The sequence below is a fragment of the Pipistrellus kuhlii genome, unplaced genomic scaffold (genome assembly GCF_014108245.1).
Source record: "Pipistrellus kuhlii isolate mPipKuh1 unplaced genomic scaffold, mPipKuh1.p scaffold_m20_p_10, whole genome shotgun sequence".
NCBI lineage: Eukaryota > Metazoa > Chordata > Mammalia > Chiroptera > Vespertilionidae > Pipistrellus > Pipistrellus kuhlii.
The window spans coordinates 16,669,415-16,682,663 of record NW_023425405.1 but is presented as its reverse complement, the minus strand read 5'-3'; the positions used below and the strand labels follow the sequence as shown (position 1 = coordinate 16,682,663).

The 13,249-nt window shown below is 49.1% G+C and overlaps 1 protein-coding gene across 1 annotated transcript in view; it reads left to right on the top strand.

Annotated features, from left to right (window-relative positions):
• Positions 1 to 1,063: 1,063 nt before the first annotated feature.
• Positions 1,064 to 13,249, top strand: part of SLC13A4 (solute carrier family 13 member 4) — a 37,197-nt gene continuing 25,011 nt past the window's right edge. The window contains exons 1-2 of the mRNA XM_036427869.2: positions 1,064 to 1,845; positions 6,680 to 6,808. Coding sequence (XP_036283762.1) covers positions 1,747 to 1,845; positions 6,680 to 6,808 — 228 coding nt within the window. The 5' untranslated portion in view covers positions 1,064 to 1,746. The remainder of the gene's footprint in view (positions 1,846 to 6,679; positions 6,809 to 13,249) is intronic.

The window sequence follows — 13,249 nt, the reverse complement described above, 5'->3', positions numbered from 1 at the left end:
TAACTTTAGCCTGGGGACCATTTCCAACTGGTCCAGCTATTGATCTTGGGACGCCATTCCTTACATTCCATGATTTCACGAGAAGGTGGGTTGCACAACCCTGGACTCTGCTCCGCGTCTTCTCTGGTAAAAAGCATCCGAGAAGGGCATTTGAGCACCTACTCAGGCCAGCAAGACCACTGACATCTGGGCACCGAAGGCCTCTGAGGTGAGACGGGCATCTAGACTTTTCCAGATAGGCAGCTATCCTTCCTATTCTCTCTAGAAAGGTCTGGGCTTTCTTACAGTGACACCCTCTGCTGACCTGGGCACTTTATCAAACGCTCTGTGCCACCTGGGAAGTCTGGAAGGGTTCGTCCTGTGCACTCTGGGGCAAACATCTCCAGAATTAATCATATATATATATATATATATATATATATATATATATATATATATATATATATATAAATTGATTTTGTACAGAGAGGAAGGGAGAGAGATAGAGAGTTAGAAACATCTATGAGAATCATCAATTAGCTGCTTCCCGCACATCCTCCACTGGGGATGCGCCCACAACCAAGGTACATGCCCTTGACCGGAATCGAACCCGGGACCTTTCAGTCCACAGGCCAACGCTCTATCCACTGAGCCAAACCGGTTTCGGCTAATAACTTTTTTCTCCCTGCCACCAGACACATCCTCCTCGGAAGGACTAGGCAGCAGTGGCCCTGCCAGGGCAAAGTCTGTGTCCTAGAGTCCCCTGCCTACGGCAAAGCAGAGCTTGGGGAAGCGGGGTTAGGTTTCCAATGATGGTCATCACTCCAGCCCCTAGGATGTCTGAGAAACAAAAATAAGCTTTGCAAGTTGCCTAAGTTCTGCAGAATCAGCAGGCCCCTGCTGGGTCCAATCAAGCTGCGCTGATTGGCTGTGGGAATGGGCGGGGCTACTGCCTCTGTCCGCTTCCTATAGGTGAGTGGAAGTTAAGGTGGGCCTCCAGCAAGATTTTGTCCCGTGACAACTAGGAATGTCTGGGACTTCTTTTTTTTTTTTTTTTTTTTTTTTTTTCTTTTTTTTTTTCCCCCTGCTCCAGAGGCCCCTGGCTCCAGGCAAATCATAAGTGGAAAGTCAATTTGAAGGAAAGAAAGTTGAACCCAGTGAAGGTGCCAGGTGCCAGGAAAGAAGCTAGCCCTATCTGAAGTCTGCATCCTCTGCTGACGAACTTGGGGGGCCTTGGTTTAAGGAAAGGGGGGGGGGTACTAGGGTTGGCTTGTTTTTTGAGGGAAGAAGAGGTCCAGTGAAGGAGCACAGGTAGGAAGTGAAGCTGGCACTGCCCGAAAGAGGCCACAGAGGAAGACAATGATGAAGGGCATGATGTACTCTTGGTATCTTCAAATTTTTAAAGCCTTTCAATGACTTCTTCAAGGCCAACAGGCTACCGAAGAGGTGGGATTCTGATTGATTAAGGGGTCCTTTGCTGGCCCTGGCATGAAGTTACTCTATTACTGACCCAGCAGAGAGGGGACCCACTATGCCTCGGGGTAGCATCCCTTCCCGGTTCCTTTTGGCTGGTGAAACCATGCTCACCAACCCCACCTAAAACAGGAGCGAGGCGCCCAGCCTTCTGTGCCAGCCGGGGCTGTAACTGCCCTCCCGTTCTGCCCCACGCCGCCGCAGGGCTCCGGGAGGCCGAGAGAGGCGTGCGGAGTCTTCTGGACACGCGAAGGCATCTATCTGGCCGCCCAGCGGGCTCCACTCAGGTCCGGGATGGGGCTGCTGAAGGGCCTTCTCGGAGCGAGGAAGCTGCTGCTGTCCATCCTGGTGCCGCTGCTGCTGCTGCCGCTGCCCATGCTCCACCCCAGCAGCGTGAGTACCCGGTCCACGGGGCCAGGCGGGGGTCAGGCAGGGGAGGCGGTGGAGGGGAGGGGGCGCCTAGGTATCTTCTCCTTGTTTTGTTGTTGGTTTGAAGAAATGGAAGTGTTTTCCTGGAGGAGGCTAGACTACTTTCTTCCTAAAAACTGCCATGCCGGGCCCCCTATCTCATTCCCAGTCCCCCTTCCCCGCGCCCCAGAGGAGGGGCAGCTGAGCGGGCTGATGTGCCACACATCAGTGGCCTTCCTGACCCGGGGCGGCCCGTGTGCTGATAAGGACACCTCGCCCGGTGGCTGTCAGGACTCGCATGTGCCCATCCGTAGGGGAGAGCAGCTGGGATGCTGGACGGCCTTCCCTGGGGGACACTGAGAGGGGGGGGGGCAGGCTTTTGGTGGCGGGTCTCCAGCTCTGATAACCAGGATTGTCCATTTCATCTCCAAAGTTCCCTTTGAACTTTGAATTGAAAGCAGAGCTCAGCATCTTGCCCTGGTCCCCGGCCACCCCCTTTTCATGGTTTGCAACCTCTGTGTGGTCTTCTCTGTGTTCTTGAAGGAGAAATATCAAATGGCATGATAAAAAAATAAATAAATAAATAAAAATAAAAAACACAAGGGCCCCAACTCTAGACCATGACCTAGTGTTGGACCGTTTGTGGGAGCGGAGGAGCCACAGCTTTTTGGCTCTGCACTTGTCTTGCTTCTCAGACCATCGCTTGACTCCCTTCCCTTCCTTGCCCTCTCCTCCTGCCCCTCCTCTCCCTCTTCCTCTTCCTCCCTCTCCCCTCAGTGCCCCCCCCATACACACACACACACACACACACACACCATATACCAATACCCCTGAGACTTTAGGGAAAACAGGCTGAGAGAGGTTAACCGTGTTTGTGGGAGGGAAGCGTACTCTCCACACAGCTTCCTGAGTCGCCTGGTAACCAAGATTAAGCTATGAAGTTCAATAGCGGGGATTAAGATGTTTCTTCTTAATAACAAACCGGCTTAAATGTTTAGTAGAATAAAGGCCCCAGAGTACCGGGGAGACGCTGATTGAAAACGGGCTGGGATCAGCGGGCGGCGATGACTGCTGACAGCTCTCCTGGCCCAGATCCCCTTTCTTTTCACGCTTGTTTACTCAGCATCAAATGGGTTTAATAAGGGGCTGTTAACCAGAGACTCGCTGCCCTCTTCTCCACAGCAGCATCAGGCACCCCCTGTGACCCCTGAAGTTAGCCCCATCCTTGGGGACCTCGCTGTAGGATGCAGTGCCCCCGTCTTTGAGCTTCTTAGTTACCAATGACTAATAAGAAGTGTCCACAAAAAGAAAAATAATAAATTATTGAAGTAGGCAAAATGAGCTACACATTTGAGGGAGAACAGGGTAGTGAGGGGAGAAAGGGAAGGACAGATGAGCTCTGCTCACTTTTTGCAGAGATGTTTTTAAAGCTGGACTTAGACTAATATAGAGACGCGCCCTTTCTTGCCTTGGCCCTTTTTTCAGACTGAGTTTCTCCTTTGGTTGGGACAGGGTTCTCAATAGCCACACTAAGGACATTTGGGGGTAGGGGGTGGGGGTGGGGAAGCTGTCCTGTGCATTGTACATTGATTAGCAGCATCCAATTAGGTGCCAATCACACATACTGTCCGCCCCCCACTATGACATCCAATAGTGCTTCCAGATACTACCAAATATCCCCTGGGGGCAACATCACCCCCAGCTAAGGACCAGTGCCTTAAGGAAATAGAAATGCGCTACTCCTGAGCTTCCCAGCCAGTTCCCTGGTTAGAGGCAGGCAGATGTGTTGGCCCCACAGCCCCCGGGCCAGCTAGATGGAGCCTGGTGGCTGGTGCCCTGAGAGCTGAGGCCGGCGAAGATGACTCTTCCGTGTGTCACAGTGTCAAAAAGGGCCTGCTCTTCTTCCTCTACGATGACAGAAAGGCAGCTGGAGGTCGCCATCCTTCCTACCTTGCACCCAATTTTTAGATTATATTTGGTCCTTCAGATTCCTAAATGGACTTGTTTGCTCGGGGTTGGAGCCAAGGGAAGTGGTCTGGATAGCAGCTCCTCACCTGTGGTTCTGACGGTTCTTCAAAATGACAAGCTACACTTTAGGAAGATTTAGAATGACCTCCCTTTTTCCTGTCCAGCTCTCTAAAACCAGAGCCCAGACTCAGTTTACCATGTTACACAGCTAAGCCCTGCTTCGGGGGTGGAGGGTGGGTAAAAGTTACACCCAGCTCCCAAGGTAGATTTCAAACAGGCCTCCCCATCACTGTGACAGCAAATACATAGACCACAAGCCCCTTCCAGTGAGGTCTGGATGGGATGTCCTGGGGTAGGAGATAACACTGCATGAAAAAAGAGCAAAGACAGCCATGAGGCAGGTCCCAGGAAAGAAGCCAGCCCAGCAGAGGAAACGTCTGATATGCCCACTTTGAACTCTCCCCCGTATTTGTAAACAGGAACAAAAAACCCACAAATGACAACACTTTCCTTTAAAGACACAACCTGAATACGTGCCATGCCCTACACACCTGCCAGCCAGTGGCGGTGATAAGGGGCCTGGAATTCTCAGAACGTTTTCTCTGGTAGATAACAGACAGCTGTTGGCCAACAGAGGGGCCCAATTCAGTTCAACCGACATTGAGTTACCCACCATTTACGGGCCAGATGTGGGGACACAGGACCTCTGTAATCAAACTTCACAGGGTATTTTGGGGTGACTGAATATAAGCTTACTATTGAATTCTGAGGAGGCTGAGAAGGGGCAAAAGGAAGTCTATGTAAATTCCATGGATGAACTGAGTGAGGAATATATGGATAGCCCTCTGAAAGTCCAGGTGACAGTGGTGGTACTTTATCCAGTTCTTCTTATTGATTGATTTTAGAGAGAGGAAAGGAGAGAAGTAGAAATATCGATGAGAATCATCGATTGGCTGCCTCCTGCATGCCTCCTACTGGGGATCAAGCCTGCAGCCTGGGCATGTGCCTGACCTGGAATGGAACCACAACATCCTGGTTCACAGGTAGATGCTCAACCACTGAACCACACCAGACAGGCTTTCCTGTTCTTAACACTGCTGGGGGAAGGTGGCTCCAGTAACCTATTCTAATTCTTAACAACAGTTACAATCAAAACGTTTACCTTGGCTTACTCAAATTCTTCTAATTCAAAGCCAAATGGTGCCTGGCACAGGAAAGTTTCTGTCTCTCATTTTCAGTCTGCTGTCTCCCTGTCTCCCCTCGCTGAACTTGTGGCCCTGACATGACCAGGACAAGAAAGACTGAAGGTTCACAGGAAGGAATAAGCATTTCTCAGTGAGGGATGGTCTGTCCCCTTGTCCCCTTTATCTTCAACAGGAGTTAAGAGCAGCCACGCTGTCTCCTTCCCAGGAAAAGGCTGGGAGTCAGTGGCCTTCAGTGGGCTAAAGGGCTCTGAACTCCTCTGCATAGTTTTATATCTACAACAAAGGAGGTATTTCTCTAAATTGCATTCTTTCCCAAAAGGAGCCTTTTTATTTTTCCACTAGTGGTTCTGTTGTCTTATCAGCCCTTCCAAAAAATTTTAACTTCTCTGCGATCTTTTGGCCCCGGAGGAATTCTCAGTGGGAGCTACAGTCAACAATGGTTGGGATTAGTTCCCATTCCCCGAGCCCCAGCCCCGTAATGCTTGCATGTTAGGAGGGAGCAAGGACCCATCCGGCCACGCTGGGTTCATCACTCCTGGGTTCACTGATCACACGACCTTTTGTAACGTCTGTGCGAGAGGGTGAAGACACTTGTTCTGAACCCAAAGGAGAAATAAACAGAACAAGATTTGTCAGGTTCCTTGATCACCAGCCAGCTTCAGGACAGGTCAGCTCTGAGCTCAGATGGTTTAGAACTAATTATAATTTGAGGAACCCACAGTCAGCGTGGATCTTTTACACAGCGGCCCCCTGAGTCCATTGTTAAGACCCTTGGACAGTGACCTCTCCCAACAGTAAGCCAATGATCGTTAACCATTTCAGGAAGCCAGTATTACTGGAGGCCAAAATGAAGGAGGGCTATTTTTTTTTATAAGAATGTTGCATTAATTTATTCTTTGCAATCAGCAAAACGAGTGGGCTAGGGAGACTGATCTATTTCCAGGTCCTAGCACTCCTTATTTCCTTTCTCAAAAGAACGCTTCCTCCTGTGTCCAGCAGGTGGGATGCAGTCCCAGAGCAATGAGAACCAGACACTTAGGACACTGATCCCCCTTTGCCTGCAAGAGACACTTGGCAATGTGTTGAGACTTTTACATCTAGTGCGTGGAGACCAAGGATCCTGCTAAACATCGTACCATGCACAGGACAGCCCCCCCCCCCCCCCCCCATGGCAGGAATTAGGGACAATGTCAGAGCTCTCATGTGAACCCATCACAGAGATTGATCCCTACTTTCAGCTACCCCCAAGAACCTCTATGATCCGATCAACTTGACATCAAAATATCCTCCTGGGAGCTCCACCTTTATATACATGACCTCAACCCTGAACACTGTGGTTGGTTTTGGCCCCAACCCCGCACAGCTTCAGGAACCGGCAGAGCTACAATGTCCTAACAGCCCGAGAGCCACCCTCTTGGAGGCCAATGCAAACTGCCTGGCAGGCATCTATTCACCTCAGGAGCAGCCATTACTTCACACACCTGTGTTCGGGTCCCACACGTTTCCACCACACTCCCCTGCCAGGCCTGGGTCCCACTACCCACGTCTGAGTCTGGGTGCCTGCTGCCTCTGCCCTGGGTCTCCTCTGGATTCTCAGTGCCAGTGGCTGTCCCTGTGACTCACCACCCACTTTCTTCCCCTTCCAGGAGGCTTCATGTGCGTACGTACTGATCGTGACCGCAGTGTACTGGGTGTCTGAGGCCGTGCCTCTCGGAGCTGCAGCCCTGGTGCCCGCCTTCCTCTACCCGTTCTTTGGAGTCCTCCGATCCAGCGAGGTTAGTCCCCTTTCGTCCCAGCCCCCAGCTTGGGTCAATGCCAGGCCAGTGAAAGAGGGTTCAAGGTTAAGGAAGATGCACAAAGCACTTACGGAAAAGGTTTTTCATCCTCCAGAACACCCCTTAGCACTAAGCCTTTGCACATGCTGTTCTGGACCCTGTTCCTCTCCCTCCACCAGTGACCTTCATCAAACTGCCCATTTAGTAGTTTGGGAGGGAACATGACTTTGGGAGAAGGAAAGGAAGATTGGCAGTGAAGGATGAGGTGTTGTTATGCTGGGGCTGGAGACTGACAACACTGGCAGAGCTAGGGGCAAGTTTTATTATTTGAGGTAAAAAAGCCTATGCTAGCTGAAACCAGTTTGGCTCAATGGATAGAGCATTGGCCTGCGGACTGAAGAGTCCCGGGTTCGATTCCAGTCAAGGGCATATACCTTGGTTGCGGCACATCCCCAGTAGTGGGTGTGCAAGAGGCAGCTGATCGATGATTCTCTGTCATCGATGTTTCTAACTCTCTATCCCTCTCTCTTCCTCTCTGTAAAAAATCATATATATATATATATATATATATATATATATATATATATATATATATAAAGCCTATGCTATCTATATGACCAAGTGGCTTGGTGATATTTAGCAACTGGGCTACGGATAGCAGTGTAGGCCAAATATAGTCTGTTTAATTGGACATCAAACTCAGATGATAAGACAAATGACAATAAGAGCGAGGACATGGGTTAGAGTTCTTAGTGAGTCAGTTAACTGAGCCACAGCCTCCGGCACACCCCTGCACCAGCCTGTGCCACACTCACTGGGAAAAGCTAGCCTGGCATCAGCGGGAGCTCCCTGTTCCAGAAAAAGCATCTACTTGTCACTCCCCAAACTCTCTGTGCCCAGCCCCCTGCCGTGACTCAGACCACTCTTCCTCCCTGAAAAGTTCTCTCTGATTCCCTTAACCTTTAAAATCCTACCCAAGCAGCCTCTTTGGTGAAGCCTCTCCAAAGACTTTGGCTAAAAGAGTTCTCTTTCCTTGGGGCCTATCTGATGTCTTTAGCCTTTAAATGGTGCATGAGACGCACCAACTTTCTGCAGACTTCTCTCTCCACCAAGATTCCCGCCCTCTCAGATGTATGATGTCTACTGCATGTGGGCGCTCAGTTAATGTTTCTTGATTACAATGTTTCTTGATGGTGTTTCCATAGTGTGCTCTCCATAGAAGGCAGGCATGTGGGTAATAGGATCAGTGGGACTCTGGGACTGTGGCCTCGGCCCTCGTGTTACTCACTCAGCATTCAGAAAAGTATTTTCTGAGTTTTGTATCTACCATGAGCGATATAGGATATTGAGGGCACCCTGAGGGTGACAAAAAATGAAACGCTTCATTTCTGCTCTCTTCAATCTCACAGATGAGCTTCTGAACTTCCCGCTGTCAGCTCAATGTGTGCCTGAAGTGGCTCATTTGTAGGGTGACTTGTTGGTTGGCAGGAATTAAGAGTTTGTTATGTGCACAGCTTAGATTGCCTTCTGTCTATGGAACTCAGGTGCTGAAAAAAAGATATGAAATTATAGAAGTGATTCCAGACCTTAAGAGGTTTCTGTTCTAGCAGAGAGGAAGTATGAACCATGTGAAAAACATGGAAGACCCTATGCAATAATGTCTCACTTGCCGAAACCATTTGGCTCAGTGGATAGAGCGTCTGCCTGCGGACTGAGGGGTCCCGGGTTCGATTCCGGTCAAGGGCATGTACCTTGGTTGTGGGCACATCCCCAGTGGGAGGTGTGTAGGAGGTAGCTGATCGATGTTTCTCTCTCATCGATGTTTCTAACTCTCTATCCCTCTCCCTTCCTCTCTGTAAAAAAATCAATAAAATATATATCTTTAAAAATAATGCCTCACTTTCCAACACTGCAGAGTGTTTGCATACTTCCCCAGGAAGGCATGTTGTAGATAAATGAAATTTACCCAGTCAAGTGCCCAGAATTTATGTTGACCATTTTTTGATTGAAGTTTTTCTAAACAGCTTTATAATTTCCCTGGTCTTTTAATAAACAAAAGTTGTTCAACATAAATTCACTTTTTCTTTGGAGCCTACCCAATTTCCCTGGGAAAAAATGTCCCCGTCAGAGGAGCCAATATGGGCTGCACAATAGCACAGAATACTGGTTGACCGGCAGAGCCTAGAGACTCTTGAGTAATGTCTTGGCAGCGGACTGGAGGGAGAGCCCAAGTGAGAATATAAAAGGCATGTTATTGGATTTGCAGATGACTCGGAGATGGATGGGCTAGCTACTGTATGGGGACAGAATCAATGTTGACAGACTAAGACAATGAACTAAATCTGCCAAAATGAAATGTAATAAGGATGAATGTTAACACTGTGTGTGAAAAAGACCCTTGGCTCAGTGTAGCGTACAAACTCAGCATGCATCATCTACCAGTACAATGCGGTGGCCAGAATTTCTAGCATTTACCTTATGCCAAGCACTATGGGAGGTCTTTTACATGCATTCCGTCATTTAGTCCTCTATAAAGTGGCCAATATTTTTATCACTTTACAGAGCAGGAAACTTAAGTTCAAAGAGAGGTTAAGTACCTTGCTGGAGGCTACACAGCTAATAAATAGTAAAGCTTGAACCCAGGATTGAATGATCCCAGAACTTAATGCTCTTAACCATTGGCCAAAATGTATTGAAATCTGCTGAACTGACAAACATATGTGTCCAAAGCATCAGGTTCTGGATAGGAGCTCATTCAGAGGTAGCGAGCCAAGATACCAAAAATCTAGACGTGAGTCACATGAAGAATAAAGAAAACTCAAGAGGAGCACGATTTCTGGCTTCTACAGCTCAACACACCAGCTCACGGGTCAAACCAGAACCTGAGAACCACAGCACGGAAGGGAGATCCCACTGTGTGGGAGGGAAACCTGAGAGGGGCTGCGTGTGTAGTCCTGGTGTCCCTGTCCCTGGAAGTGCAGCCACATGACCATGTTAGGGGTGAGAGAGGTAAACTTTGTGCCTTGGGAGAGGGCTGGACTCTAAGGACCCTTTGACTTTAGGGTTCTGCGATCTTGTGGACATCTGGCCAATACTTCTCTCTACTGGTATACAGAGCTCGGACCTATATTTTAGATTTGCTTTTAGATTTTGCTTTTGCCCCCAGCATGTGCCACTGCTGTCATATCTGCTTCTAACGTCCTCTAAGGCCTTCTAATGGGACAGTACCTGTATCAATCAAGCTAGCTAAGATCTACAGTTTATAGAAGAAAGGCATAGAGGAGGGGCAAAGGAGCCTCTGGGGCAATAAACAGCCTGGTTTGAATGCTGGGTCTTGGAATAGTTGCCAGGATGCCCAGGGTCAGGAATGATTGCTTTCTCTCCACTCCTCCCGAGTGCATACAGACACATACACCCTCCACCGCCTCAGTGCCCCCACCCCCCACCCCCCACAAGTCTTGTTCAGATTCCAGCTCCTGCCGGGTCAAGAGAAGCAGGTCCGGCTGGGGTAACAAAACAGCCGTAACAGCCAAGTGATGCCTGGGTCTGGTGTCATGAATCTGCTTCCCTGTTTGTTCCTGAACGTTCTGACCAATGCCTAGACTCCAGCTTTCTGTTTGTTTAAGCCTGGGGCATGTGATACACCAATCTCCACTCTGTTTTCTGGCCTCCGCTCACCATGGAGGCTGATCCTCCTGCATACAGGCCTGGGCAGATGTAGGCCCAGCACCTGGGCCCGGCCACCTGCCTAACTCCAGGCTGCCTGCCCCCCACAGCCATCCGGACACAGCCCAGAGAGGAGCTCCACACCAGGCCCTAGCAGGGACTGGAAGCAGGAACATCTAGATCTCGTAGCCTTTGAGGCCAAGCTGATGTTTCTGTGGGAAAGAAGGAGCCAGTGCTTTGCCTCTGGGCACAGAGCCCAGCCCAGTTTCCTCCACTGGGGCAGCTCAGACAGCCCTGGAAGAACTGGGGGCTCTTTATGTCAGCAAGTCCAGCAATGCAGGAGCCGGGCCAACTTCGGGGCCAGGTCAGCACCCATCCGGGCTCCCTGCTTGAGCTTCTCTAGGGTACCGTTTGCAAAAAATGTTGTTTTAAGCAACAAAATATTTTCTTTCATCCAATCTCAGGAGACCCAATACATACAGGGATGGAAGACAAAGTCCTACTCAAATTAGGGAGGGAGACCCAAAGCCAAGGCTGCTAGGGCCATTCCCACAGGCAGTGAGTGTGATTTGCAAGCCTCTGCCCTCAAACCAGGTGGCATTCACACACAGGTATCCAGTAGAGGCAGCATCTTGCCGCTGGGAGGGGCTGAGAGCCAGATTCAAAGGACTTGGCTGCTCAGCTCAGGCACCAGCTGCAATGGCGTGGTGGGGGCTCCCTCTCTCATGGAGAACCGTCCAGGCATGGGGTTTACAGGATTTGGCTGCAAAATTGTTCAGATGAACAAAAAAAACCTTCAAAATAGGTCCATTGCCAGAGGCCACTGCTGGCCTCCTGAGGGGTTGTGACATGCCTGCCATTTGCAGAAGCCCACTGACAGCTGACTTGACAAGAGAGCCGGCAGCAGAGTGCTGACTGGCTGAGATTCCCAGGGGGCCCACCATGTCAGGCCCACACGCCCTGCTGGTCCCTGAGCAAGGAGCATGGCCACGTGGAAATGGCCTGGATCCACACCGGAAGTGAGGCAGAATGGAGTGGGAATCAGTGTGGGCACCAACTAGGCTTGAGCAAGTTGAATAACCTCTCTAAACTGCCATGTTCTCGTCTGAAAGCTGCCATGACAGACAGGCCTACCTCCTGGGGAGGCCTGAGGATTGCACACTATTCTGAGTGTGAGCCTGAGGTTAACAGCCAGATTTCTACTCTCCTCAAACTTCTAGCAATAGATCTATAGCTCCCCTCCCCTCTTTATTTTTTAAATTTATCTTTGTTGTTGAATGTATTACAGATGTGCCCCTTTTTCCCCTCATTGACCCTCTCCACCCTACATCCCCATATTCCTTCTCCCAGGCCTTCTGTGTCCATGGGTTATGCACATACGCTTATAAGTTCCCTGGTTAATCTCTCCCCACTCATCCTCCCCCACCTTCCCTCTGAGATTTATTAGTCTGTTCCATGCTTCTATGCCTCTGGATCTCTTTTGTTCATCAGTTTATTTGTTCATTAGATTCCACATATGAGTGAGATCATGTGATGCTTGTCATTCTCTGACTGGCTTATTTCACTTAATATAATATTCTCCGGGTTCCTCCATGCTGTTGTAAATGATAAGAGTTCCTTCTCTTTTTTTACAGCTGCATAGTATTCCATAGTGTAAATGTACCACAGCTTTTTTATCCATTCATCTACTGATGGGCACTTGGGCTGTTTCTGGATCTTAGCTATTGCAAATTGCACTGCTTTGAGTGTAGGGGTACATACATTCATTCTGATTGGTGTATGGGGTTTCTTAGGATATATTCCTAGAAGTGGGATCACTGGGTCAAATGGGAATTCCATATTTAAGTTTTTGAGGAAACACCATACTCCCCACCCCCACCCCGCTTTTAAAAAAACTTTTAAAAAATGTTTGAAAACCCATCTAGAGAGCAATACATAATTGTGTCCTAAGTGATTTTTTAAAAGCTTCTCGCGAACAGATGTCACCTGCAGTTCACTAACGACGAACTGGTTAGTTAAAGGACTACATTCAGCAGCATTTCTCTCCTTGTCCTCTGGATCCCGGCTGGGTCAGAAAGCTCTGGCTGAAGAAATCTGGAGGAATTTTTGTCTTTTAGGTCCACCTGGCCCTTTATCTCACTTATTTCCCTCATTCCTTCAGCTGATCATGCTGGCACCCCTGCTTCCTAACCCTCAATCTCATCTTGGAGCTTTTTCTTACTTCTTTAGTGATCACAATGAGCATTTACTGAGCGCTTCCTCCATGCCAGGCACTGGCCTAAGAGCCTGCCTGTGTGATCTCACTGACGGCCTATGTCATGATGGGTAAATGAGCCACGGATTATTGATCACACTGAAAAGTTTGGAGTGACAGCCCTTTATCCAAGAGCATATAACTCGTCTAGACAATCAAGCAGCCCCTAAAACCAAGCTGCCTGAAGTCCAGAACCCAAACTCTAAATTGTTATATTCGGCTCGGCCTTTTCAAGGCAGCTTCCCCGAGCCAATCCCTTCTTAAACTCAGTCCAGAAACACCTCTGCTCTCCAAATCCAGTGACTTGGCACACTGAGAAAAACCACAGAGCAGAAAGGGCAATAGACCACCACTGAGAATGTCACAAAACCATGCACTCTACTCGTGGGAGGAGACTCATTTTAAAATCTTTCTTCTCCGCGCAAATAATTCTAACAAGCTTCATCATAGAGTTTCCCAACTTACAGAATGTTAATCTTGGAAGTTAGATAGTGGGGGGAAAGACTGCTTAGTGCAAATGT